The sequence below is a fragment of the Ranitomeya imitator genome, chromosome 3 (assembly GCF_032444005.1).
Source record: "Ranitomeya imitator isolate aRanImi1 chromosome 3, aRanImi1.pri, whole genome shotgun sequence".
NCBI classification, from domain to species: Eukaryota; Metazoa; Chordata; class Amphibia; order Anura; family Dendrobatidae; genus Ranitomeya; species Ranitomeya imitator.
The window spans coordinates 208,927,173-208,954,310 of record NC_091284.1 but is presented as its reverse complement, the minus strand read 5'-3'; the positions used below and the strand labels follow the sequence as shown (position 1 = coordinate 208,954,310).

At 41.5% G+C, this 27,138-nt stretch overlaps 1 protein-coding gene across 3 annotated transcripts in view; it reads right to left on the bottom strand.

Annotated features, from left to right (window-relative positions):
* The window catches only part of MAGI3 (membrane associated guanylate kinase, WW and PDZ domain containing 3), a 372,638-nt gene that overhangs the window by 159,351 nt on the left and 186,149 nt on the right, over positions 1–27,138 (bottom strand). For all 3 annotated transcript variants that reach the window (XM_069761755.1, XM_069761757.1, XM_069761756.1), the window contains exons 4-6: positions 3,305–3,517; positions 1,473–1,641; positions 1,236–1,315 (exon numbers count right to left, since the gene is read on the bottom strand). In XM_069761755.1, coding sequence (XP_069617856.1) covers positions 1,236–1,315; positions 1,473–1,641; positions 3,305–3,517 — 462 coding nt within the window. The remainder of the gene's footprint in view (positions 1–1,235; positions 1,316–1,472; positions 1,642–3,304; positions 3,518–27,138) is intronic.

Genomic DNA, 27,138 nt, shown 5'->3' with positions numbered 1-27,138 from the left:
CCATACATGGATTTCAGCGTGGGACAGAAAGATGAGGGATATTGCTTTTCATTGTTTCATTGTTTTATTATAGGAGACTAGGGGAATTCAGTGGATTAGGCGTTAGGTGAGTATAACGAGGTTTGTTATTTAAAAAAAAAATAAAAAAATGGAACAGTGCATTTTGTTTTATTTCAAATAAAAGACTATTCTTGATGTGTCTATGTTTACAATACAACTGTAGGATTAGTATTGGATAGGTGTCCCATAGACGTCTCTTCATACTAATCCTTGGGCTTGATGTCACCTGACAATACAAAGGTGACATTGACCCCACATATATGAACCCCACTTGTCGCCACTACAGGGCAAGTTGGAAGAGCCGGACAAAGCACCAGAATTGGTGATTCTAATAAATGTCCCTTTTCTGGGCAGCTGTAGGGGGGAGGGGGACAATATCCATGGCCCCATACCAGCCTGAGTATACCAGCCCCCAGCTGTCTGCTTTAGCAGGGCTAGTTTTCAAAAATGAAGGGATCATTTGTTTTTTTTGTTTTTTGTTTTTTTTATTATTTAAATAATTTAAGAAAAAAAATCAGAGTTCGGAACCCTCTATTCTTGATAAACAGCCTTGCTGAAGCAGACAGATAAGGTTACAGACCTCAGCTGTGAGTTTTGCCTGGCTGATTATCAAAAATGCAGAGGAACCCATGCCATTTTTTTTTTTATTAATTATTTACAGCGCAGGCACTAATAGACGAATAATCCCATCAGCCATTCCTGCTCTCACTGTTATTGGTGGCAGCAAGGGTCGGCTGATGGGAGAAGTAGTCCCATCAGCCGACAGCAATGACCGGCGGTAAACTTTATACCTTCGATCACAGCTGCTGGCTCACTCTGACTTTTGACAGAGTGAGAATCACAGCTGTGACCGATGGTGATAATTTTACCACCAATCAGAAGCGGTGTTTGCCGCGCTATGATGCACAAGACAGCATGGCAAACACTGGATCTTCGGGCCCCCATTCAAGTGAATGGGGTCCGGGTATTGTTCTGGTACCTGAACCCAAACTTTTTGTAACTGTTTGGCTGAACCCAAACATGAAAGTGTCTGCCCATCTCTTGTTGTAACCATGAATACCTAAGGTGTTTAATCTAAGAATGAATAAAAAGCATTAAATAATAAGGAAATTTCATTATACTTTACAATGAGAACATTACACCAAAATTCGACACCAACAATCAATTGGTATTACCTCCATCATCACAGTCTTCTGGAGCTTTGGCTTTCTTGCATAGCCTGGGATCCAACCATGTTGTGGTCTTCGTGTTATGACTGATAGGAAAAATATATAAAATTCAAGATAATATTCTAGTACTTTAAACAATCATATTACAAGTACTGCTATGGGGACAGTGACCTAAAGCAGCATAAAGGAATTCCCCTAATCTGAAACAGGACACCATGTGCTTTAGCATGGATTTTAACTTACTCAATGAAGTAGATCATTCCTGCATCAGTGTAGGCCATTTCCCAGTTCTTTGGAAGGGGTTCCAAGTTTTCACCTTGAGTTAAGTAATTCCTGAAGTCCATTGTACTGTTTGTCTGGTTGTAGCTTGGGACCATTTTTCCCCAATCTGTAGCATCAGGTCTGTCTCGTTCTAAAACAATTACATGAACACTACATGAACAGGGAGACACTATCTGAGGGTGAGTTTAGATTAAACTAAGGGGGCACTGAATGACCACCGATCAGCAACAGGTCTACACAGACTGGACTTCTGATGTGCATTGAATGACATGTAAAAGTTCAGTGTGCATAGGCTACCATTGTTCTCGGAAGCACAAGTCCTGTTTACACAGGATGATGTGCTGCTGACATTCTTTTGTGCAGCACACAAGATCATTTAACTTGACACTTATTAATTTAAGGGGTGATTGGCAGCCCGTTTAGACTGCAAGATTATGACAAAACTAGTTCAAGACTATCTTGTAGTGTAAATGGACTTTAAAAAGGTTGTTCTCTTTCGGTAAACTAATGTCCTCGGCCGCAGGTTATTATTAGTGATGAGCGAATATACTCGTTACTCGAGATCTCGAGCATGCTCAGGTGTCCTCCGAGTATTTTTTAGTGATTGGAGATTTAGTTTTTATTGCCGCAGCTGAATGATTTACATCTGTTGGTCAGCATAAGTACATGTGGGGATTCCCTAGCAACCAGGCAACCCCCACATATACTTATGCTGGCTATCACATGTAAATCATTCAGCTGCCGTGAAGAAAAGTAAATCTCCGAGCACTAAAAAAATACACGGAGGACACCCGAGCATGCTCGAGAAATCTCAAGTAATGAGGATATTCGCTCATCACTAGTTATTATACAAAAAAAGTGTAATGTACTCACCCTTCCCTGGGCCCACTGGTAAATCTTCGATGCTGCCGTTTCTGGGATTAGCTGCAGCACGGACATCAAGTCGACAACCAATCAGTGCTCTCACAGGCTCTGAAGAGGGTGATTCGTCTACAATGACAGAGCAGCTGAGCTCATAGATTGGGCATTGTCTGACGCGCTGAAGTCAGGATGACAATGCTGCAGCCAAACACCGGGAGTCGCGGTGGAGTGGATTTGGGGAAGATAAGTACAGCGTACTTTGTTTCTTTTTGTAATAACCTGCTGCCAGGGACATTCATTTATGGAAAGGGAACAACCACTTTAAGTCTCAACAATTACTATGTTTTCACAATGCAAAGAAGACTCTAGAAAAGACCATGAAAAAGTTGCAATCTGGCACCAAAAACTATTTAAAAATTAAAACTTTAATTATAACTTCATTAAAAATACAAGGAATAAAGACAAAAGTACCAAAGCTTGAGACATCTTACGTGTTTTGGACAGTAATGTCCTTACTCGTAGGCATAATGTGTAAGAGATCCTGGCAAATAAATACTTCAATATTCCATAACGAACAATATGAGCTGATGTAATTTTTCTTTATATTCTAGAAGAGTCCACCTCTGAGATGATCACTTTCTTATCCAGACCAGATTTTGTGTGACAGACTTTTAAGAAGACCACACACGTCAATACAATTTTGGATGTTCATCTTAAAGAGGTTTCACTTGAAAGTTTTTTTGAAGATGCTGTAATGTTATATTGTTTTGATTATTTGCAAATACTTCAAAACACATTTTTCAGAATAAAATATTCATCACACTAGATTATTACATTATTAAGCAACTTTACATGACATATAATTATCATTTACTAAAAAGTCTCTCCGTATAGTACTCAAGGATCTTCACTCTGTTGTATATTGGTCTCACCTGCACTTCCACTACTGCCATTCACAGCCTCCCTTTCCTCATCCTCCTCTTCCTCCGGGAGTGAAGAATCAGTACGCTGCATTTTACTGACCGAAGTAGTTCTTTTCCGAGTAGTCTCGGTATCAAAATCTCCATCAAAAAGGACCCCATCCACTGAATCAGGCTGGAAAGGACTAGGCTCAGCGGGAGGCTTTGGAGTACCATAAAAATTGCCTATGGTGATACAAGATGAATTGAAATGATGTATGATGCTATGACAGAACACTCAACAATACAAAAAAAAATGAAAAATTGACAAACAAAACACTATATAATTAAAAAAAAACCCTAGGCTTCTAGTTTCATATTAAACTTCAATCCAGCTATGGACCCTATAGTAAAATAGTGATACATCTTTTTGACCCCAAAAAGTTATGGGAGGTATAGGCTAGTACCCAACTAGGTCAACAAGAGTGAACGTTTTCGCTCAGTTCCGTTGTCACTTTTCAACTTGTTACTTAGGTTGCCCATTTACATAAAAACAATTGTCTGACTAATTAAATGGCCCCAAGACGAAATATAAGATTATGAGATACATAGGGGAGTAGATTCCCATTACGAAAAGAGTGTCATCCATCATGTCTCATGCTATAAGTCCTTTAGCTCCGTCTAAAGCGCTGCCGGCTTTTGTACGTGCGGTGATTCAGCATGTGTTAACTGTACTGTGTGGAATCACCGCATCCTATACATTGGACTGTGATATTTAATCTTGCGGAGACTGAACGTCTCCGACAGATAAATTGCCATGCTGCAGTCTAAAAGACCACTATGCTGTAACATCTGGCTGCTGCGGACTGGACGCTGTGGCTGTACGCAGCATCCAATCTGCAGTGAATACTGACCGTGGAAACATACCCTTATGCATCATCCAGACATCAGTGCTGCACATACGGATTATACCCATGTTTTTCAAGACACATACCCATTACAGTCTAATGTCCTTTTTTTTGTATGTGAAAAATAAACTTACTGTAAGAGAACCAAAAAAATTGCATCAAATTTGTTTCACCAACATCCATCTGCTTTACATCCAGCCAAAGTAGAAAAAAATATGAGTTTGAAACACATCAGAAAGACGCCCCCAGGAAGAAGCACTCGCGAAACGCGCGTCGGGTAAGGAGGTTCAGCGTTGTCACTTGGCAGCATGTTCTTTGAGCAGCGCAGACCCAGGTAATATGTTTACGCATAGGGTATTGGATGTTTTACAATTTAATATATTGGTTACATACTGATGGCACTTTCTGATGTGTTTAAAACATGCAGAAATATAGCTTTGGTGTTGCGTTAGTCCTCTTATTGTACAGCACAAATATTGCATACTCCCATGCATGTGCATTTTGACAGCAGGTTAATATATGAATGCTAAATCCACAATATAGATTCATATTCTATGGTTGGATAGGTGGCAATGTGGATTATCCCTCATATGGATGCATTTGTGCAAATATAGGGCAACATCTGTGTGCCATTGGATTATTATAACAGTTTATAACTGCATTTCAGTAATTATTTTGAGAGCCAATATCTTGTGTATTTCATCGCACACAGACATTTACCTGTGTATTTATGTGTCATGCTCTAGCTGGCCTCAATGTGTGTGGTTTGAGGCACCTTGTTTATTTTTTAATTTTTTATTTATATGCATTTTAGAGTGGTTTGAAATAAAGATATTTGCTTTATAAAAAAAAAGTTTTTCTGTAACACTTCTTAATCTGAAATAGTGTAGAGACTATAGGATTAATATGTTCCAGTATTATGTGAAGTGTTGCCCATTCCTTGCATAGGGAAAATGGGCATGGGTTATAGGTTTACCATGTATTAAAATTAGCATATGTGCATCTGAAGGCAAAGTCGTGCAGCAACCTCAATAGAGATGGGCGAACCCGAACAGTAAAGTTCAGCATCCTTACTGAACACCTATCGTTTGGGCACGGACACCGAACACGGACTTCCCCAGGAAGTCCGTGTTACTGTTCAGGTACGGTTCCCCCGAACATCAGGTGTCTGTCACGCTGTTTAATGGTATTACAGCATGGCAAACACCGCTTCTGATCGTCGGTAAAATCATTACCGCCAGAATAAAGTCATCAATAGTCCCTGAGTTAAAAGCTAGTCAAACCTATTGATTTGTGAAGATACCCCTCAATTTTTAATGAAAACCCTCCTCTCCTGGCTATTGTTGGGCGATATCAAGTTTGACCACATTGGAATCTAACTTGTCCAACTTTTGTTCCAGAAAGAATAGCGGTGACCCCTCTTCACAATCGACAAGCGTGCATGTATAATTAGGAAGTTGAGAGAAATAGCTAGCTAAAACTAAATGGGCACCTACATTGTATAAATCCATGAACATTAGGCTGCATTCACACATCCGTGCGTCATGGTCTGTGATTCACACGGACCAGCTGCAGATATCCTGACTCGAAATTAACAGTCTCATAGGCACATATGAGGCTGTAAAGTTCAGGTGAAGAAACCTGCTGTCAGTCTGTGAATTGCAGTTCGTACTCTGACTGTGAGATAAAGATATGCCTCAAGCTGATAAATTTGAACAAAAATGATCATTTGTGGCTGAAACGATCATTTGTGGCTGAAACGTAACAATGAACTTCGCTTTAGTTGACTGATGGATAACCATTATTGACTGGAAAGAACATGCTTAAGTTCAAATTTTGGGTCCGATCGGCAGTCCACAAACGATCTTTCTAGAAGCCTGTTCTAGAAAATACCTCAGCAAACAAATCATTAACTGTAGTAAATATATTTCTGGGGAAGTAAACCCACTAAACTAGGAATATAAGTTTTGGGGTATTGCTGTGAATTTAATAGTAGCATTTTAATTATTGTGTGCACATGTTTTGGGATATAGGCTACAGATCCACTTAAATATCTTCCTGAGAGCAATCAATACGAAGAACTATTGGAAGATGAATTTCTGTACTACTCTCGACTTCTGAGTTTGCATCACTTCCCCTGATTAAAATATTTTTCTCTTTCTCCAATATGTTATGCATTTAATTTTGTAAGATGCAGCGATATTTCATATACAACTGCTACACTTTGTACTGTGAATATACAGTATTTTAAATTATTTATATTGTTATGCCTGTTACATTATTTTATACCTGGTCCTATAATTATTGGGATTATTTAAATTACAGTTGGGTCCAGAGCAATTTAGACTTTGTATGTCAGCGTTCATTTACACTTGCAGATAATCACTTATACAATTAAAAATTTGATCGTAACTCACAACTAGCAAAGGATGTCACATAAGCGTTTAAACAGGACAAGAATCATGAATGAAATGGATGAATAGCAACCGGTACATCGTAACAGACTTATCCACCACAGGTTTGCACATGAAACATAAAACTCTGTCCATCTTGCCTCAGTATCCAGAAATCCAAAATAACAAACTTTTCACTTCCTCCTCAGTCCTAAAGTGCAGGACCCCATTACAAATCTTAAAAACCCTTAAAAAGCATGGACCGCTCTACTCCGAACTTAGTTTTTCACCAACTGTGAACCAGCGCTAGAAGAAATTACCAGGCTCCTCAACTTTTTCTTGTACTGCTTCCCGTACCGGTGACTCCACTCCTTCAAAGTTGCTCAAGTCCCTCTCCCCGATATTTAATTTTATCTGGTACTTTTTCTTCCTCTTTTAAATATACCATTGCCACTCTATTAATAAAAAACATCCCTTGACCAGAACTGTTCTGATAATTACAGTCTGGTCTCTAGTCACCCCATAATCTCTAAACTAAACTCACTGCAGGCTTGGTCTACTCTCGTCTAATCCACCATCATTCAGATAGCTTACTTTGAAATCTGGTTTCTGCTTTTTACATTCTGTAAGATCTACTAACAGGTAAATGTTTCTTCACACAGATCTTTCCTTTATTCCATATATTCAATTACTCCCTTGTTCAGGTCACATGAGCCTTAACTTAACCTTAAACAAATCTTTAGTATCTACACTTTTCTCACCTTTGAAACTGCAAAAACAGAGTCACTGATTTATTCTCTTATTCATTACTGCAACTCACTGCTTATCCGTATTTCTCTCAATCTCTCTCCTCTCCAATCTATTCCGAACTCAGCAACCAGACTCCTATTTCTATCCAGCCGCTACACGGATGCCTCCATTCTGTGCCAATCATTGCACTGGTTGCCCATCCACTAAAGAATACAAAATAAACCTCTCACACAAACAAATGCCCTCCCTCGACTCAACTCTACTCGTACTTTCCGTTCTGCTAATGATCTAAGACTAACATCCTCTATATTTGAGCCTCCCATTCCAGTTTCAAAGGCTTTTCTCATGCTGTATTTTCTGGAATGTACTAGCACAGACAATCCAAATATTTTTAATTGTCTACAGTTTTATGTGAACCCTTAAAACATCTCTCTTTATGGAGGCCTATCACATCACCTCACTAATCTAAATGTTCTCAGTTCTCCATTCATACATTTTTCCTCACAATCTGGTAATTTCTATAATTTCCCACCACACACTCCATGGACTTCGTGATACTTGAACGCATCTAAACATTTACAGATACTGGCTGGTAAACGGTTCATACAACGTTAAATGAATACCAGTATTTATTAAAATGATGGCTGGACCCTACACTACTGTGAAGGGTTAAACTAAGAAAAATTAAAGCAGGCTTCATTTTGTGCTTTTTGACTCCATCTTGCGATTTTGAGATAAATTTTGTTACTAGGTTAAAGTTCATAGCTGTTATGAGACCTTGATTATTCCAGCCTGAACAAGATATGACACTGAGGGTGTATTGTTCTACGTGACCTTGATGTACAGGCTGTTCCTGCATTCTTATAGGTTAAGAACTGTGAGCGTGTTCTTATGTTGATTGGTTGAAGTGTAACTTCTAAGATTATGAAAAGTGCGACTCAATAAACGGGGGTCAGAGATCTGCTCGATCCCATCAAACAGAGACATACGTATCAGTCTTGTCATTTTCAGTTGCCGGCAATGTCCTGTGGATCAATTTGAAAATCACTGAGTCAACCGTGAAGGGTCACTTCAGATCCTCCCTCAACACTACAACCAAGTTTTACCTATTATGTCACCAATATTTCCTAACAGAGTCCAAGTTCTTACAAGCAGCACCTACACTTTTAGTTGAAATGTTGAATTGTGCTACTCTGTAATGTCTGATATGGTTTGTAGATGCCCCCACTGATTTGTAAAGTACTGTGGAATATGTTGGCACTATAGAAACAAAATTATTATTTATCATACCAGATGTGATAACCTTTGCTACTCACGTTCATCACTGAGCCTTCAACATCCATGTATGATTCACTGGTTGCCCATCCTTGGACAACTTACGGTATCAACCACTTCATACCAGTAACACCCCACAAGACATTTCGTTTTAGCGATTCTCTGACTCAAGTCACTAAGCCATCACAAATCGGTTCTTGTTAAAGTTGGTCAAATCCTTACACTTGACCATTTTTCCGGTTTCCTAACCAAGAGTAATGTGTTCTAGTAACATACATCTAGCAACATTGTATAGTTTTTTCCCCCCAGATAGATTTCCTTTTAGCTTAGGATTTTGCTAGGTAGGTGGATGATGGCAAGCTTTCTGAGCAAAATAACAGTGCTTTACATGATCAAAAAACTATACTGTAATTGCTTGAATACCCAACGCACACAATAAAAGAATGAAAGATAATGGGAGTAGTACGTTACAAAGGATGTGAGAAACCTTTCTGTAGAACTGATCCTTGAATCCAAGCTTCTTCATTGCTGCACTTTCCTTGGTGTAGAATGCAACATAAAAATGTCTGTTATCCTTAAGGACCCTTCTACCCAGGCAAATCTTAAATAATATAATACAATGAGCCAATCTTCTCAGCCTTTAATGAATGTCAGAAATGAACAACAATTCACGTCACACAGAAAAGACTATTTAGCAAGTGTGGGCCATGTAATTAAAAGTTTCCAGAAGTAGTGAAAAAAACAACTACCGCAACTTTTGTCAGTTTCCCTATTTTAATTTTTTAACAGTGTAGAGTGAGGTAAGTTTGGAAAAAATTAAACTCAATCTGCACTCAATGTACAGATATAAAGGCTTCCATAGGGTTTGAAGCTATAAAAATATAATCGGATGTTGTGGTCACTTCTCCTAATAATAAAAAAAAACAAAATAAAAAGTAAAATGGATTCATGTTACGCCTACTGCAGGGCCTAAAGGAGATTCAAAGAGCACTGAGGAGGGAAATCCTGTCCCCTTCACCGCCACCTCCAGTCCAGCCCGCCACCTACAGGTCCAGCACCGCCACCTACAGGTCCCAGCACCGCCACCTACAGGTCCCAGCACATTGAATAACATTGCATCAGTTTTGCCCAGATTATTCTTTTAATAGCCCATTTTGAGTTTCATCAGTGGATAAACTGGATATGCTCAGTAAATTTATATAACATGGTAATGGTTTGCTATGGCACATTTGGGAAGAAGCTGCTTTCTGCTGCCCTCAGTTTGATAACTCAATCAAAATGTATTCCAATAAAAGAGTATCTGGAAATCCTGATCTGGGGCAAATTCTAATTAGGGCAAAGTGGGCTTCTACTCAGGTCTCAAGACTAGGTTGCCCTCATCATATTTTTTTCGCCACCGTTGGTGGTGCTTATTGACCACAGAGTGTTACTGTAGCTCCCCTGCCACCAATAGTCGAAGCATAAATTACATTATAATGAATTGGGGATGGGAGTTGAGCGAGAGGACATGACATGGGGAGCATATAAATATAATTAATTGGGGATGGGGTGGGTGAATGAGAGGACATGAAATGGCGAGTATATAAATATAATGAATTGGGGATGGGGAGTGGACACGACATGGGGAGTATATAAATATAATGAATTGGGGGAGGACATACAATTATAAGTAACTGCGTGTGGAGGGGTCACTGGTGCAGGCTGGGTGGCAGAGGGGCCTTTGCTCCCTGGCCAGCCCCTGCAGACTATCTTGGGCAGTTTAATGCTTTGCTGCATTGTGTCTCCTGACAATCTATGTGCATGCAAGCTGAGTATAAGCCTCTCTCACACTGTCTGCAGGACAGGCTAGTGGGAGACGCCATTACTCTCCGTGCCTGACTGACACAGCCCCAGAGCAGATGGAAGAGTGGTCACCACAGTTCCAAGACTGGACCCCGGCAAAGCAGGGATCATTGAGCCACGCTCTAAGAATAACTTGCGAGTGCTAGTAGCGGCATCGCAGACAGAAAGACTGTAGTTGCGTAATAGGATGGTTTTGTATGTGACGTGGATCGCTGCTGACAAACGGTCTCAGTGCCTGCGCAGGCCGCTAATAGCAGGAGACCAAAGAAAAAAAGGGTTTGGCACAGAGTTTGGCTTTGTTCCCACGATCAGGATTTGGCGTTTTTGGACGCAGCGTATTTTCACTGTGTTATAATCACGCAGGCAAATCCGTAAGTGTTCACTGAACCATGCTGATTTACTGGAAGTAATGAATGGCTATGGGTGGGACTATGTTGCGGAAACTAGCAAATAACAAACATGCTGTAGCTCGTAAACCTGCACCGCGTCACATAGAAGCAGTGGGCATGGGATTTCAATAAATCCCATCCACTGTGCTTGCATCCTAGAATGCAGCGTTTTGGATGCGGCACAGTTGAGCTGCTGTTCCTGATCGTGGGCACATTACCTTAGCCGGTTGAAAAGAGACTGAATGTTCTCAGGGGGTAAAACAAAATGATAACATTGTAGTTATGATACCTTTTAATGGTTAACAAAAATCCTCTTCACCGGCTGTAGTTTGTTTTACAAAATAAAACAAAACCTAGCTTCACCCCCCCCCCCCTTCCAGGGTCCAACATCGAGTCTCCAAAGGTGCTCCCAGTGTCTGTTATTGTCAGCAGCGCTTAAGTCAAGTCAACAGCATTGTAGCCAATCGATGCCTCCGAGTGTTCGGTGGCGTCAATTCGAGGACCACCAAGTTCACTGATTGGCTGCAGCATGGTCTATGTGATGTCAGTGCTGCAGACAATAACAGACGTCGGGAGCTCAGCAATGGACCCAGGTAGGATGGAGTTGAGCACAGTTTGTTTTAGGACAGGGATTTCCTGAAATTGGAAAACCCTTGCATTTGTGTGCATGACAGTATGTAAGATGACGATACGAGGTATCTTTTGGGCACGGTTTGGCTTTATTATTTATGCTCTGTTTTCCCCCTTTCCTATCTGAGAACAGAGAGAGAAGCAGAGCTCTTTGATATAAAGGTTTAGATGATTAATTATCACAGTCTGTACACAAGATGATTCAGGAATAATTGTCAGAGAAGGTAGTAAACCACTGTGAGCCAGATATCAGAACTTATTGGGGGTGTTGGGGGACAGGAGGGTTGGGAGGGTCTCCATGTGCCTCATCTGTCTAAGGTACCAAAATGTATGTTCTGGAGCTGGAAGGGATAACACTGCTGGGGTATATTTGCATTTAATAGAAGGGAGATTGAGTAACTATTTTACTACATAGGGGTCTTATGATGGTGCATATGACTGTTCTGCGGAGCAGGGCTCAATATACTGAAAGGGGTCGATGTGATTGGGGCACATTATAGTGCTAGCAATGCACACAGAGCGGGCAAAATAAGTTTTGAACACGTCACTAATTTTCTAAATAAAAAATGCACTCCTTATGCTTAACATTATGTACCAGAAAACCTAATGACATCAAATTTCTTAGAGGATCCTGAATAGTGACGAGGGAACGTGCTTGGATAATGTGTTATCCGAGCATATGCGGGTGCTAACCGAGTGACTTCAGCGTGCTCAAAAAATGTGTTTGAGTCTCCTCGGCTGCATGTCTCATGGTTATTAGACAGCCACAACACATACAAGGACTCCTAAGAAACAGACAGTCCGTGCATGTGTTCCGGCTATGGAACAGCCGTGAGACATACAGTATAGCCGCAGGAACTTGAACATATGTTTTGAGCACGCCGAAGTCACTCGGTACCACCATATCCTAGCACGTTCGCTCATCACTAATACTGAACAGGTATTCTGAAATCCTACGTCAGGTTGCCATAAGTCATCCTAGGGCCATGTGCCCACGTGGATTATTTGGCAAGTTTTTACCTCAGTATTTGTAAGCCAAAACCAGGAGTGGGTGATAAATACAGAAGTGGAGCATATGTTTCTATTATACTTTTCCTCTAATTGTTCCACTCCTGGTTTTGGCTTACAAATACTGAAGTAAAAGAATCACCAATAACGTGTCCTTTATTTCCAAGTTTTGACCCAGAGAAGGAATTGAGCAGAAAATTGGCAAAGGAAATTCCTTAGCTGTACAACTATACACGGGTTTTCAAAGATTGGGAAAGGGGATTACCGAATTACAGTGGCACAAGGGCATATTATAAGCCTTTGATTTTCTACATATTTAAAGGCCATAAAAAAAAAAAAAAAAAACTTTCCATTAAGTACATTTACGTTAAGATTCGTAATAAATTTTACAAGTGATTAAAGGAGTTTTCTGTTTTAATCGTTTTATATTTTTTTGTTTTACCTTCAACACACAAAAAGAAATAAAATGCACAGAAAACCAAGGGAAGCAAAGGAGAAAACCGGAGGCAGCATTGGAACGTTGGTGAAACGGCATCTGTATTTATTATGCATAGAAAACGAATGGATTGTATATAAATGTAAAATGTAAATGAAAATGTATATAAATATACACAATCATATCGCTTGTAAATGCAAAAATAAAAAATATCTTCACTTTTTTCTAGCGCACAAGAACATTGAAACCAATCCAGATATTGTTATTTACATATCAATATATGCCAAAACATGCAGCTTATAAGCGGTTTGCCAGGGAAAAAAAATATTTTTTTCATCAGTCTTTCGTTATAACTTCCAGCAGTTACAAACATAATAAAAAATTCTAATTAAAAAAAAAATCCAACAACATGAAATATAGTATTATTGCTATAAAAATGAGCAGTAAGCGAATGCAATCCAAGACTTGGCACCAAGAACAGAGCATTATCTCAGTGGAAATTAGGTAACTGCAAACATGCACATAGATTTTAGGAGATGGGAGGAGGTTAATTTTGGAACCTTGGATACTGTAATTTTGTCTCTTCTGCAATTAAAATCAACCAGTAAACAAAAATCATACACTTCATTTCTTTCAATGTTTAAAATTAGAAATATTTGGCAAGACCCTAATGCAGGGTAGGACATAATTCCTGAAGTGTTTTGATTACGTTTTTCGGATCTTGCACAACCCTTTAACTCTAAATAATACAATTAATATTAGAAGCATTATACATTCCCTTTAAAGGGAAGTAGTCAGGTGAAAAAAAAACGTATAAACCTGAAAATATTGGGTAAATCTGCAGGCTAACAGCATTCTGAACTTACCCAGCTCCCACACTTAGCCCCCGCTAACTTTATTCCTCCTGGATGCGTTTGGGTTTCAGCCATGGAGGCGGCACACCAGCGCAGTTTCAGTTACCGCTCTGTATATCGAGAATGGAGTCTGTAACTGCCCCCCAGCATGGACTGACACCTCACTCATCATTACAGACGGTTATCAGTCAGTGGCGGGGGAGCGGCTATAGCCGCCGCTCTCTACACACAGAACAGTGACTGCACCTGCGCCAGGGAGGCAAATCGAGCCTCGAGGGGCATCATTAGGGTGTTGATATGTGCAAAAAGGAGGAAGGTTAACAAAGGACTTACAATGCCTACAAGTAGTATTCAACCCCCTGCAGATTTAGCAGGTTTAATAAGATGTAAATAAGATAGAGCCTTCAAACTTCAAACAAGAGCAGGATTTATTAACAGATGCATAAATCTTGCAAACCAAAAAGTTTTGTTGCTCAGTTAAATTTTTATAAATTTTAAACATAAAAGTGTGGGTCAATTATTATTCAACCCCTAGGTTTAATATTTTGTGGAATAACCTTTGTTTGCAATTACAGCTAATAATCATCTTTTATAAGACCTGATCAGGCCGGCACAGGTCTCTGGAGTTATCTTGGCCCACTGCTCCATGCAGATCTTCTCCAAGTTATCTAGGTTCTTTGGGTGTCTCATGTGGACTATAATCTTGAGCTCCTTCCACAAGTTTTCAATTGGGTTAAGGTCAGGAGACTGACTAGGCCACTGCAACACCTTGATTTTTTGCATCTTGAACCAGGCCTTGGTTTTCTTGGCTGTGTGCTTTGGGTCGTTGTCTTGTTGGAAGATGAAATGACGACCCATCTTAAGATCCTTGATGGAGGAGCGGAGGTTCTTGGCCAAAATCTCCAGGTAGGCCGTGCTATCCATCTTCCCATGGATGCGGACCAGATGGCCAGGCCCCTTGGCTGAGAAACAGCCCCACAGCATGATGCTGCCACCACCATGCCTGACTGTAGGGATGGTATTCTTGGGGTTGTATGCAGTGCCATCCAGTCTCCAAACGTCACGTGTGTGGTTGGCACCAAAGATCTCGATCTTGGTCTCATCAGACCAGAGAACCTTGAACCAGTCAGTCTCAGAGTCCTCCAAGTGATCATGAGCAAACTGTAGACGAGCCTTGACATGACGCTTTGAAAGTAAAGGTACCTTATGGGCTCGTCTGGAACGGAGACCATTGCGGTGGAGTACGTTACTTATGGTATTTAATGTCCCCACTGCCATGAGATCTTCCCGGAGCTCCTTCCTTGTTGTCCTTGGGTTAGCCTTGACTCTTCGGACAAGCCTGGCCTCGGCACGGGAGGAAACTTTCAAAGGCTGTCCAGGCCGTGGAAGGCTAACAGTAGTTCCATAAGCCTTCCACTTCCGGATGATGCTCCTAAAAGTGGAGACAGGTAGGCCCAACTCCTTAGAAAGGGTTTTGTACCCCTTGCCAGCCTTGTGACCCTCCACGATCTTGTCTCTGATGGCCTTGGAATGCTCCTTTGTCATTCCCATGTTGACCATGTATGAGTGCTGTTCACAAGTTTGGGGAGGGTCTTAAATAGTCAGAAAAGGCTGGAAAAAGAGATAATTAATCCAAACATGTGAAGCTCATTGTTCTTTGTGCCTGAACTACTTCTTAATACTTTAGGGGAACCAAACCGAATTCTGGTGGGTTGAGGGGTTGAATAATAAATGACCCTCTGAAAAGACTTTTCACAATTTAAAAAAAAAAAAAATAAACAAAGAAATAACATTCTTTTTTGCTGCAGTGCATTTCACACTTCCAGGCTGATCTACAGTTCAAATGTCACAATGCCAAGTTAATTCCAAATGTGTAAACCTGCTAAATCTGCAGGGGGTTGAATACTACTTGTAGGCACTGTATATTGGCACACACACACATTATATATATATTATGTATAAGACCAAATTGTGTTATGGGGAATTGTGTTTTAATAAACATCCAAAACATACATTGTTGGGTACAAGTTTTTAGAGATTATATCTTTTTTTTTTAGTCCTCGGGTTCGTTCTACAATATCCGGATTACCATAGACAAATATGACTCCAAATCTCAACAGTGCACATCTGAACTAGGCCACACTAATACTCTGGGAATATAGCAATGCTCACGCGGTTTGTTTTCTCCAGTTCACTGCAATATTGGAGAAAAATAATGCATCCAGCGTCTCCAGCTTGTGTGGCTCTCAACAAATCTATTAGTTGTGCGGTGGATGGGAAAGCGATGATTGCAGAGCAAATCCCTCAAACTTCTGACCTTATCTAAACGCCCACACAAGATTTTAGTTTACCCATACAAATAGCTCTAAACATTACCAGAACAAACCCTGTTGTCTCCGCTGATTCCCCTCCCTTCTGTTGAAAGTCTCCTTTGTGGATTACAAAACCACACAAAAACACTAAACTTAACAGGAGCAAATCCAATTGCTATTGCCTCTCCCGTCTAATTCATTCCCCCGGCTTGATCTACAAATGAGTATCCCTTTTATCTTGTTCACTCGCAACAGGTCATGGCTGATTACTTCATGGGTAAAGTGGATGTGACTCATAATTACATTTCTGACCTCTCAGCATCATCCCGGCTACTTCTAAATCCTCTTCAATCACCTTTGAGTTACAGCTTGAGATGCAGATGGGTCACAGGGCCTCTAATCCGATCCATTGTTCCTTGTCCTATACAAGCTATTATTTATCCCCTGGGGCCACATGCCCATAATTTTCTACACTGTACAGACAGCTGTTATTTAAGAGGCAACTCAACCCCCTTGGTACATGTCCACTCCTTAGTTTACCTGTGCACCTTCACTTCGATGTTCGCCATGGAATGTACATGTGAACTCTACTATTTAAAGAGGTACTAAAGATTAAGCAAATTGTTTGCACAAGTTTTACAATATTCTATACTGCTTTCTCATTAACCCCTTCATGACCCAGCCTATTTTTGACCTTAAAGACCTTGCCGTTTTTTGCAATTCTGACCAGTGTCCCTTTATGAGGTAATAACTCAGGAACGCTTCAACGGATCCTAGCGGTTCTGAGATTGTTTTTTCGTGACATATTGGGCTTCATGTTCGTGGTAAATTTAGGTCAATAAATTCTGTGTTTATTTGTGATAAAAACGGAAATTTGGCGAAAATTTCGAAAATTTTGCAATTTTCACATTTTGAATTTTTATTCTGTTAAACCAGAGTGTTATGTGACACAAAATAGTTAATAAATAACATTTCCCACATGTATACTTTACATCAGCACAATTTTGGAAACAAATTTTTTTTTTGCTAGGAAGTTATAAGGGTTAAAATTTGACCAGCGATTTCTCATTTTTACAACGAAATATACAAAACCATTTTTTTTAGGGACCACCTCACATTTGAAGTCAGATTGAGGGGTCTATATGGCTGAAAATACCCAAAAGTGACACCATTCTAAAAACTGCATCCCTCAAGGTACTCAAAACCACATTCAAGAAGTTTATTAACCCTTCAGGTGCTTCACAGCAGCAGAAGCAACATGGAAGGAAACAATGAACATTTAACTTTTTAGTCACAAAAATGATCTTTCAGCAACAATTTTTTTATTTTCCCAATGGTAAAAGGAGAAACTGAACCACGATAGTTGTTGTCCAATTTGTCCTGAGTATGCCGATACCTCATATGTGGGGATAAACCACTGTTTGGGCGCACGGCAGGGCTTGGAAGGGAAGGAGCGCCATTTGACTTTTTGAATGAAAAATTGGCTCCAATCTTTAGCGGACACCATGTCACATTTGGAGAGCCCCCGTGTGCCTAAAAATTGGAGCTCCCCACAAGTGACCCCATTTTGGAAACTAGATGCCCCAAGGAACTTATCTAGATGCATAGTGAGCACTTTAAACCCCCAGGTGCTTCACAAATTGATCCGTAAAAATGAAAAAGTACTTTTTTTTTCCACAAAAAAATTATTTTAGCCTCAATTTTTTCATTTTCACATGGGCAACAGGATAAAATGGATCCTAAAATTTGTTGGGCAATTTCTCCCGAGCACGCCGATACCTCATATGTGGGGGTAAACCACTGTTTGAGCACACGGCAGGGCTCGGAAGGGAAGGCGCGCCTTTTGACTTTTTGAATTGAAAATTAGCTCCAACTGTTAGCGGACACCATGTCGCGTTTGGAGAGCCCCTGTGTGCCTATGCAATGGAGCTCCCCCACAAGTGACCCCATTTTGGAAACTAGATGCCCCAAGGAACTTATCTAGATGCATACTGAGCACTTTAAACCCCCAGGTGCTTCACAGAAGTTTATAACGCAGAGCCATGAAAATAAAAAATAATTTTTCTTTCCTCAAAAATGATTTTTTAGCCTGGAATTTCCTATTTTGCCAACGGTAATAGGAGAAATTGGACCATAAATGTTGTTTTCCAGTTTGTCTTCAGTACGCAGATACCCCATATGTGGGGGTAAACCACTGTTTGGGCGCACTGCAGGGCTCGGAAGGGAAGGCACGCCATTTGGCTTTTTAAATGGAAAATTAGCTCCAATCATTAGCGGACACCATGTCGCGTTTGGAGAGCCCCTGTGTGCCTAAACATTGGAGATCCCCCACAAATGACCCCATTTTGGAAGCTAGACCCCCAAAGGAACTAATGTAGATGTGTGGTGAGCACTTTGAACCCTCAAGTGCTTCACAGAAGTTTATAACACAGAGCCATGAAAAAAAAAAAATTTCTTTTCTCAAAAATGATTTTTTAGCCCTCAATTTTTTATTTTCCCAAGGGTAACAGGAGAAATTTGACCCCAATATTTGTTTTCCAGTTTCTCCTGAGTACGGTGATCCCCCATATGTGGGGGTAAACTACTGTTTGGGCACATGCCGGGGGAAGTGAAGTAGTGAAGTTTTGAAATGCAGACTTTGATGGAATGCTCTGCGGGCGTCATGTTACGTTTGCAGAGCCCCTGATGTGGCTAAACAGTAGAAACCCCCCACAAGTGACCCCATTTTGGAAACTAGCCCCCGAAAGGAACTAATCTAGATATGTGGTGAGCACTTTCAACCCCCAAGTGCTTCACAGAAGTTTATAACGCAGAGCCGTGAAAATAATAAAAACGTTTTCATTCCTCAAAAATAATTTTTTAGCCCAGAATTTTTTATTTTCCCAAGGGTTACAGGAGAAATTGGACCACAAAAGTTGTTGTCCAGTTTCTCCTGAGTACGCTGATACCCCATGTGTGGGGATAAACCACTGTTTGGGCACACGTCGGGGCTCAGATGGGAAGTAGTGATTTTTGAAATGCAGACTTTGATGGAATGGTCTGCGGGCGTCACGTTGCGTTTGCAGAGCCCCTGGTTTGCCTAAACAGTAGAAACCCCCCCACAAGTGACCCCATTTTGGAAACTAGACCCCCCAAGGAACTTATCTAGATATGTGGTGAGCACTTTGAACCCCCAAGTGCTTCACAGACGTTTACAACGCAGAGCCGTGAAAATAAAAAATCATTTTTCTTTCCTCAAAAATGATGTTTTAGCAAGCAATTTTTAATTTTCTCAAGGGTAACAGGAGAAATTGGACCCCAGTAATTGTTGCGCAGTTTGTCCTGACTATGCTGGTACCCAATATGTGGGGGTAAACCACTGTTTGGGCACACGTCGGGGCTCGGAAGTGAGGGAGCACCATTTGACTTTTTGAATAAAAGATTGGCTGGAATCAATGGTGGCGCCATGTTGCGTTTGGAGACCCCCTGATGTGCCTAAACAGTGGAAACCCCTCAATTCAACCTCCAACACTAACCCCAACACACCCCTAACCGTAATCCCAACTGTAGCCGTAACCCTAACCACAACCCTAACCCCAACACACCCCTAACCACAACCCAAATTCCAACCCTAACCCTAAGGCTATGTGCCCACGTTGCGGATTCGTGTGAGATTTTTCCGCACCATTTTTGAAGAATCCGCGGGTAAAAGGCACTACGTTTTACCTGCGGATTTACCGCGGATTTCCAGTGTTTTTTGTGCAGATTTCACCTGCGGATTCCTATTGAGGATCAGGTGTAAAACGCTGCAGAATCCGCACAAAGAATTGACATGCTGCGGAAAATACAACGCAGCATTTCCGCGCGGTATTTTCCGCACCATGGGCACAGCGGATTTGGTTTTCCATATGTTTACATGGTACTGTAAACCTGATGGAACACTGCTGCGAATCCGCAGCCAAATCCGCACCGTGTGCACATAGCCTAATTCTAAAGGTATGTGCACACGCTGCGGAAAACGCTGCGGATCCGCAGCAGTTTCCCATGAGTTTCCATTTCAATGTAAACCTATGGGAAACAAAAATCGCTGTACACATGCTGCGGAAAAACTGCACGGAAACGCAGGGGTTTACATTCCGCAGCATGTCACTTCTTTCTGCGGATTCCGCAGCGGTTTTACAACTGCTCCAATAGAAAATCGCAGTTGTAAAACCGCAGTGAAATGCGCAGAAAAACCGCGGTAAATACGCGATAAATCCACAGCGGTTTAGCACTGCGGATTTATCAAATCCGCTGCGGAAAAATCCGCAGAGGACCAGAATACGTGTGCACATGCCGTACCCTAACCCTAACCCTACCCCTAACCCCAACCCTACCCTAACCCTAACCCTACCCCTAGTTCTAACTCCAACCTTAGTGGAAAAAAAAAAATTCTTTATTTTATTATTGTCCCTACCTATGGGGGACAAAGGGGGGGGGGGGTCATTTACTGTTTTTTTTTATTTTGATCACTGTGATAAAACCTATCACAGTGATCAAACTTCACATTGGAACGAATCTGCCGGCCGGCAGATTCGGCAAGCGCACTGCGCATGCGCCCGCCATTTTGGAACATGGCGGCGCCCAGGAAAGAAGACGGACGGACCCCGGGAGGCTCGGTAAGTATAAGGGGGGGAGATCAGGGCACAGGGGGGGCGTCGGAGCACGGGGGAGGGTGGATCGGAGCATGGGGGGGTGGATCGGTGTGCAGGCGGGTGGATCGGTGTGCGGGGGGGTGGATCGGTGTGCGGGCGGGTGCATCGGTGTGCGGGCGGGTGCATCGGTGTGCAGGGGGGGTGGATTGGAGCACGGGGGCGCGGACAGGAGGACAGGGGAGCGGAGCACAGATCGGAGGGCTGGGGGCACAAAAGTGTTTCCAGCCATGGCCGATGATATTGCAGCATCGGCCATGGCTGGATTGTAATATTTCACCAGTTTTTTAGGTGAAATATTACAAATCGCTCTGATTGGCAGTTTCACTTTCAACAGCCAATCAGAGCGATCGTAGCCACGGGGGGGTGAAGCCACCCTCCCTGGGCTAAACTATCACTCCCCCTGTCCCTGCCGATCGGGTGAAATGGGAGTTAACCCTTTCACCCGATCTGCAGGGACGCGATCATTCTGTGACACAGCATATGCGTCACAGGTCGGATTGGCACCGACTTTCATGACGCATACGCTGTGTCACAGGACAGGAAGGGGTTAAATAGGAGGGTTTAGATAATACAGTGGATGCAAATGTTTGGGCACCACTGGTCATAATTATTGTTATTGTGAACAGTTAAGCAAGTTGAAGATTAAATAATCTCGAAGGGTACGTGGCCACGATCAGGAACTGCTGCGGGTTTGACCCTTATGCAGCATCAAACCTGCTGCGGCCAGATGTTACAGCATAGTGGATGGGATATGTAGAAATCTTATGTCCATTATGTGTTCACAGACGCCTGTGTATCACCGGTGGAGACTGACTTGCGGCGCTTGTTTCCCGACCGCAGCATGTCTATTTCTTTTTTGGAGACGCTAGTCTCCGCAAGAGAAATTACATGAGTAGAATGTACTAGATGAGGTAAATCCAAATGGTTCACTGAACACATGCAGATTTATCTACGTTCAACAGACGCAGCGAACATACACTGGGTCCAAAACACTGCTAGTTCTGGATCTTGGGCACCCGGCCTTAAAGGCCTATAGTGAAAGATGACACATTTCCTTTGTATTTTAGGCAAATAAATATATATATATATATATATATATATATATATATATATATATATATATATATATATATATATATATATATATATATATATATATATATATCTACTATATAAAGCTGAATGTGTGTATGTGTGTGTGTGTATGTATGTCCGGGATTGGCATCTGCACCGTCGCAGCTACAGCCACAAAATTTTGCACAGTCACACGTCTGGACCCTGAGAGCGTCATAGGCTACGTTGTGAGGTGAAATTTTAACCCCGCGCTTTCCAATTCACCAAACTATTTTTCCCCTATCTACATAATGGGGAAAAGTGAAAGGAAAAGTGTTGGAGGCAAATTGACAGCTGCCAGATGTGAACAAGGGGGACTTAAAGAATGAGAGGGATGGCGCCAAAGAGTATATACCGTACAGTTGCTAAGGTGGGGCCCCGACATGAGATACTCACCACACATGGGGATATGAACACACACAAAATGCGCCACACACTACCACGTGCTTGAACACATATACCACCCTCAGCACACATTTCACCACACATACACGAACCTCGCCACATAAAAGTCGAAACACAAAAGTCGCCGCTCAAAACTCACCACGCGCAAGACTTGCCACGTGCAAAAACTAGGCTCACACAAAACTCGCCACAAGTGCAAAACTCACCTCATGGAAAACTTGCCACACGCAAAACTTGCACACGCGGAATAATTGCCACATGCACAAAATTTGCAACACATGCAAAAGTTGCCTCACACAAAACTTGCACATACTCAAAAGGCACCACACATAAAACTCGCCACGCGCAAAACTCGCCATGCGCAAAACTTGATGCACACAACTTGCTACACTAACCTGTCACATGCAACTCGACACACAAAAAGTTGCTACACGCATGTTGCCACACAAAACTCATCTCACAAAGTCTCTACATGCATGTCGCCACACGCAACTCAACACACACAACTTGACAAACGAAACTCGCCCTAAAACACACACAAGTCTGGTATTATCCTTCAAAAATAAAAATCTGATTAATAAGCAGACAAACTACAAGAGCAACAAATGTACCATATAGGAAATACGGCAGCTGTCAGTCACATGACCTGTCTATTATGTGTATGTGTGAGCTAATATATACTGCCAGGGGGAGGGCTTCCTGTTGGCTGGGGATTTATCAGGCTGCCAATTTATCTTACAAATACTGAGGTAAAAATACTGAGCAAATAACGTGTTAACGAGGTCTAATACAGGAGATCACACAGGTATATACTATATACAGGGGAGATGACACACAGATATATACTATATACAGGAGGAGATGACGTACAGGTACATACTATATACAGGAGGAGATGACATACAGGTATATACTATATACTGGAGGAGATGACACACAGGTATATACTATATACAGGAGCAGATTACCTACAGGTATATACTATATACAGGAGGAGATGACATACAGGTATATGCTATATATAGAAGATGACACACAGATATATACTATATACAGGGGAGATGACACAGGTATATACTATATACAGGAGGAGATGACATACAGGTATATACTATATATAGGAGATGACATACAGGTATATACTATATATAGGAGGAGATGACATACAGGTATATACTATATATAGGAGGAGATGACACAGGTATATACTATATATAGGAGATGACATACAGGTATATACTATATATAGGGGAGATGACACACAGCAGGTATATACTATATACAGGGGAGATGACATACAGGTATATACTATATACAGGTATATACTATATACAGGAGATGACACAGGTATATACTATATACAGGAGATGACATACTGGTGTATACTATATATAAGGGAGATGACAAACATGTATATACTGAGGTGAAAATGAGAGGTGTGAGGTGAAAATGAAAAGGTGTGAGTGCAAAATGAGAGGAGTGAGGGAAAATAGTGTAGTGATCGGAAAATGACAGATGTGAGGTCGAAATGACAAGTGTTAGGCGGGAATGAGAGGAGTGAGGGAGAAAATGAGAGGTGTGAGGGAGAAAATGAGAGATGTGACGGGGAAAATTAAAGATGTGATTGGGAAAATGGGAGGCGTGATGGGAAAATAAGAGAAGTGACGTGCTATAACTAACCACAGATATTTACTATGCCCAGGCAACGCCGGGCTCTTCAGCTAGTATATATATATATATATATATATATATATATATATATATATATATATATATATATTTATTTATTTATTTTTTTCAGCATTTGCATTTTAAAAATTATAAAAATGAAAATAGGCCGATGCAAAAGCTTGGGCACCCTGCATGGTACATAGTAGCACCCCCTTTTGAAAGTATCAAAGTTTGTAAATGCTTTTTGGAGCCAGCCAAGAGTCTTTCAATTCCTGTTTGAGGGATTTTCATCCATTGTTCATGAAAAATTCTTCCAGTTTTCTGAGATTCCTGGGTGGTCTTGCATGCACTGCTATTATGAGGTACAGCCACAGATTTTCAATGATGTTCAGATCATGGGACTGTGAGGGCAATGGTAAAACCTTCAGCTTGCACCTTTTGAGGCAGTCTATTGTGGATTTTGACGTGTTCAGGATAATTTTCCATTTGTAAAAGCCATTTTCTTTGCAACTTCAGCTTTTATTTACAGATGGCGTTACGTTTGCATCAAAAATGTATTGAAATTTAATTGAATCCATTCTTCTCTCTATCAGTGAAATGTTCCCTGTGACGTTGGCTGCAACAAAACCCCAAAACATGATTGATCCATTCCCATGCTTAATGGTTGGAGAGATGTTTTTTCCTAAAAATTTGTGCCCTTTTTTTTCAACATATACTTTTAATGATTGCGGCCAAAGAGTTCTATTTTAACCCCATCGGTCCTGTGCTAAAATGCATCAGGCTTGTTTAGATGTTCTGTTGCATATTTCTGATGATGAATTTTATGGTGAAGAAGCAGGAGACGTTTTCTTCTGATGACTGTTCGATGAAGGCCATATTTGTACAGGGGTCTCTGAACAGTAGAACAATGTACCAAAACTCCAGAGTCTGCTAAATCTTTCCGAAGGTTTTTTGCCGTCAAGCAGGGATTCTGATTTGCTTCTCTAGAAATCCTATGAGCAAATCTCACTGAAATTTTGCTTGGTCTTCCAGATCTTATCTTGATCTCAACTGTTCTTGTTAACTGCCATTTCTTAATTACATTTCGAACTGAGAAAAGGGCAACTTGAAAACGCTTTGCTATCTTCTCCTGCTTTGTGGGCGTCTTCTATTTTCAGAGTGCTAGATAGATACTTAGAAGAACCCATGGCTGCTATTTTTTGGCACAAGGTTAGAGGAGGCTGGGTTTTCATAAAATTGGGAAATTTGCATCATCTGGCTTTTCCTAACAGTGACTGTGAACAAGCCATAACCCTAAGAGGCTTATTAAGGTCTGAAACCTTGGTCAAGGTTATCTGAGCACACAAATCTCAAAGGGTGCCCATACCTTTGCATTGGCCCATTTTCCTTTTTGTAATTTTAAAATGGAAAAGATGAAAATAAATATTTGTTTTTCCTAAAATACACAGGAAATGTGTCATCTTTAACTATGGGCTTTTTAGAGATCATTTCATATTCATCTTGCTTAACCATTCACAATAACAGTCATTTTGAGTAGGGGTGCCTAGACATTTACATGCCACTGTATATCCTGTTCATGTGATGGCCACACATATGCACAGTTCATAGCCTTGGAAAAAAAAGTAGGCAAGTTTCAGCTCCTTAAAAATTCCAAACTTTATTTCCAAAGCTTAAAAACGGATTCCACGTCACAATCAAATGGCAACGAGTTTCGAACACACTCTGGCGTTTTTTTCTGTGCCGGAGTGCGTTCGAAACGCGCTGCCATTAGATTGTGACAGGAATCCATTTTTAAAGGGAAGGTACCGCGTTTGTAGATCATTAATTAATCAATGTAATGTAGCATAACATGCTGTTATAACCCAGATTTGAATGCATGTAAAACAGATTCCGTGTGTTATAAGAGTAGAAAGAAGGAACTGGGGGCTGACATCTTGCAGCAGTAGCACGTCACTATCAGTGTCAGATTACAGCACCCCATGGACATAGGAGATAATAGACCGGCTCGGACCCTATCTGTAACATTGCAGCAGCATTAGCAGTGAGCTGGGCACGCCTCTGTGGGCTGCACAACTCACTGCTGTAGGTGTGACTAGCTGCCATTTTATTATAGTCCAGTGCTATTTGTTGAGCTCCACTTGCGCTCTATCGCAGGACAGAAGCACTGACTGCTCCTCTGTACTCCAGGCACTGCAGGTTCTGGGCAGACATCTTCTGCTCTCACACGCTGCCCTGTGTGCTTCCCTCTGCTCTGTCTCCGCCTCCCCACTTGCACACAGTCCCAGTGATCTCCGGTAAACTGCACTCTCCCCCTGTGTCGCTCTCCCTCTCTGTGCGGTGTGGGGGGGTCTCTGTGCGGCGTGGGGGGGATCTCTGTGCGGCGTGGGGGGTCTCTGTGCGGCGTGGGGGGGTCTCTGTGCGGCGTGGGGGGGTCTCTGTGCGGCGTGGGGGGGTCTCTGTGCGGCGTGGGGGGGGTCTCTGTGCGGCGTGGGGGGGGTCTCTGTGCGGCGTGGGGGGGTTTCTGTGCGGCGTGGGGGGGGGGGTCTCTATGCGTGTGTGCAAGCATCGTCCGATGGGACTACAAGTCCCATCGGACGATGCCTGCTACAATGACAGTGATTGACACATTAGCCAATTATGGGACAGTAATAGTCCCATCATCCGGCTAATGTGTTGAATGAAAAAAAAAAAAAATACTCCATACATACTCCATATATACTCCATACATACATGCTACATGCATGCTACATACATGCTACATACAACATACATGCTACATACATGCTACATACATGCTGCATATATATACGAGCTGTCACATATACGAGCTGTCACTCTGATGCAGTAACTGCTGGTGACAGCAGGTCACAGGGCAGTCACACACAAAATGGCTCTGCCCTGTGATGCTGCTCTTCATTCTTACTGTTGGAGCAGTAACTGCTGACATCACCATTTCCCTCCCCTTTTGGGTGGTCTAATATCCCTGGGGCAGAGCTGCTAAATCTTACTATAGCTGCTTGAGGTCTAAAACGGAAAATGCTCCCCCTAGTGGTAAATATGTATATTTGTAGAAAAATATATAATATTTTTCATATAGAAATGTTTGCAAACAGTGCAAACATTGCATTAATACATTTTAATTACTATTTTAAGCTTAATTTCACACAAAAAACAAAATACAAGAAAACTGGTGGCACCTTCCCTTTAA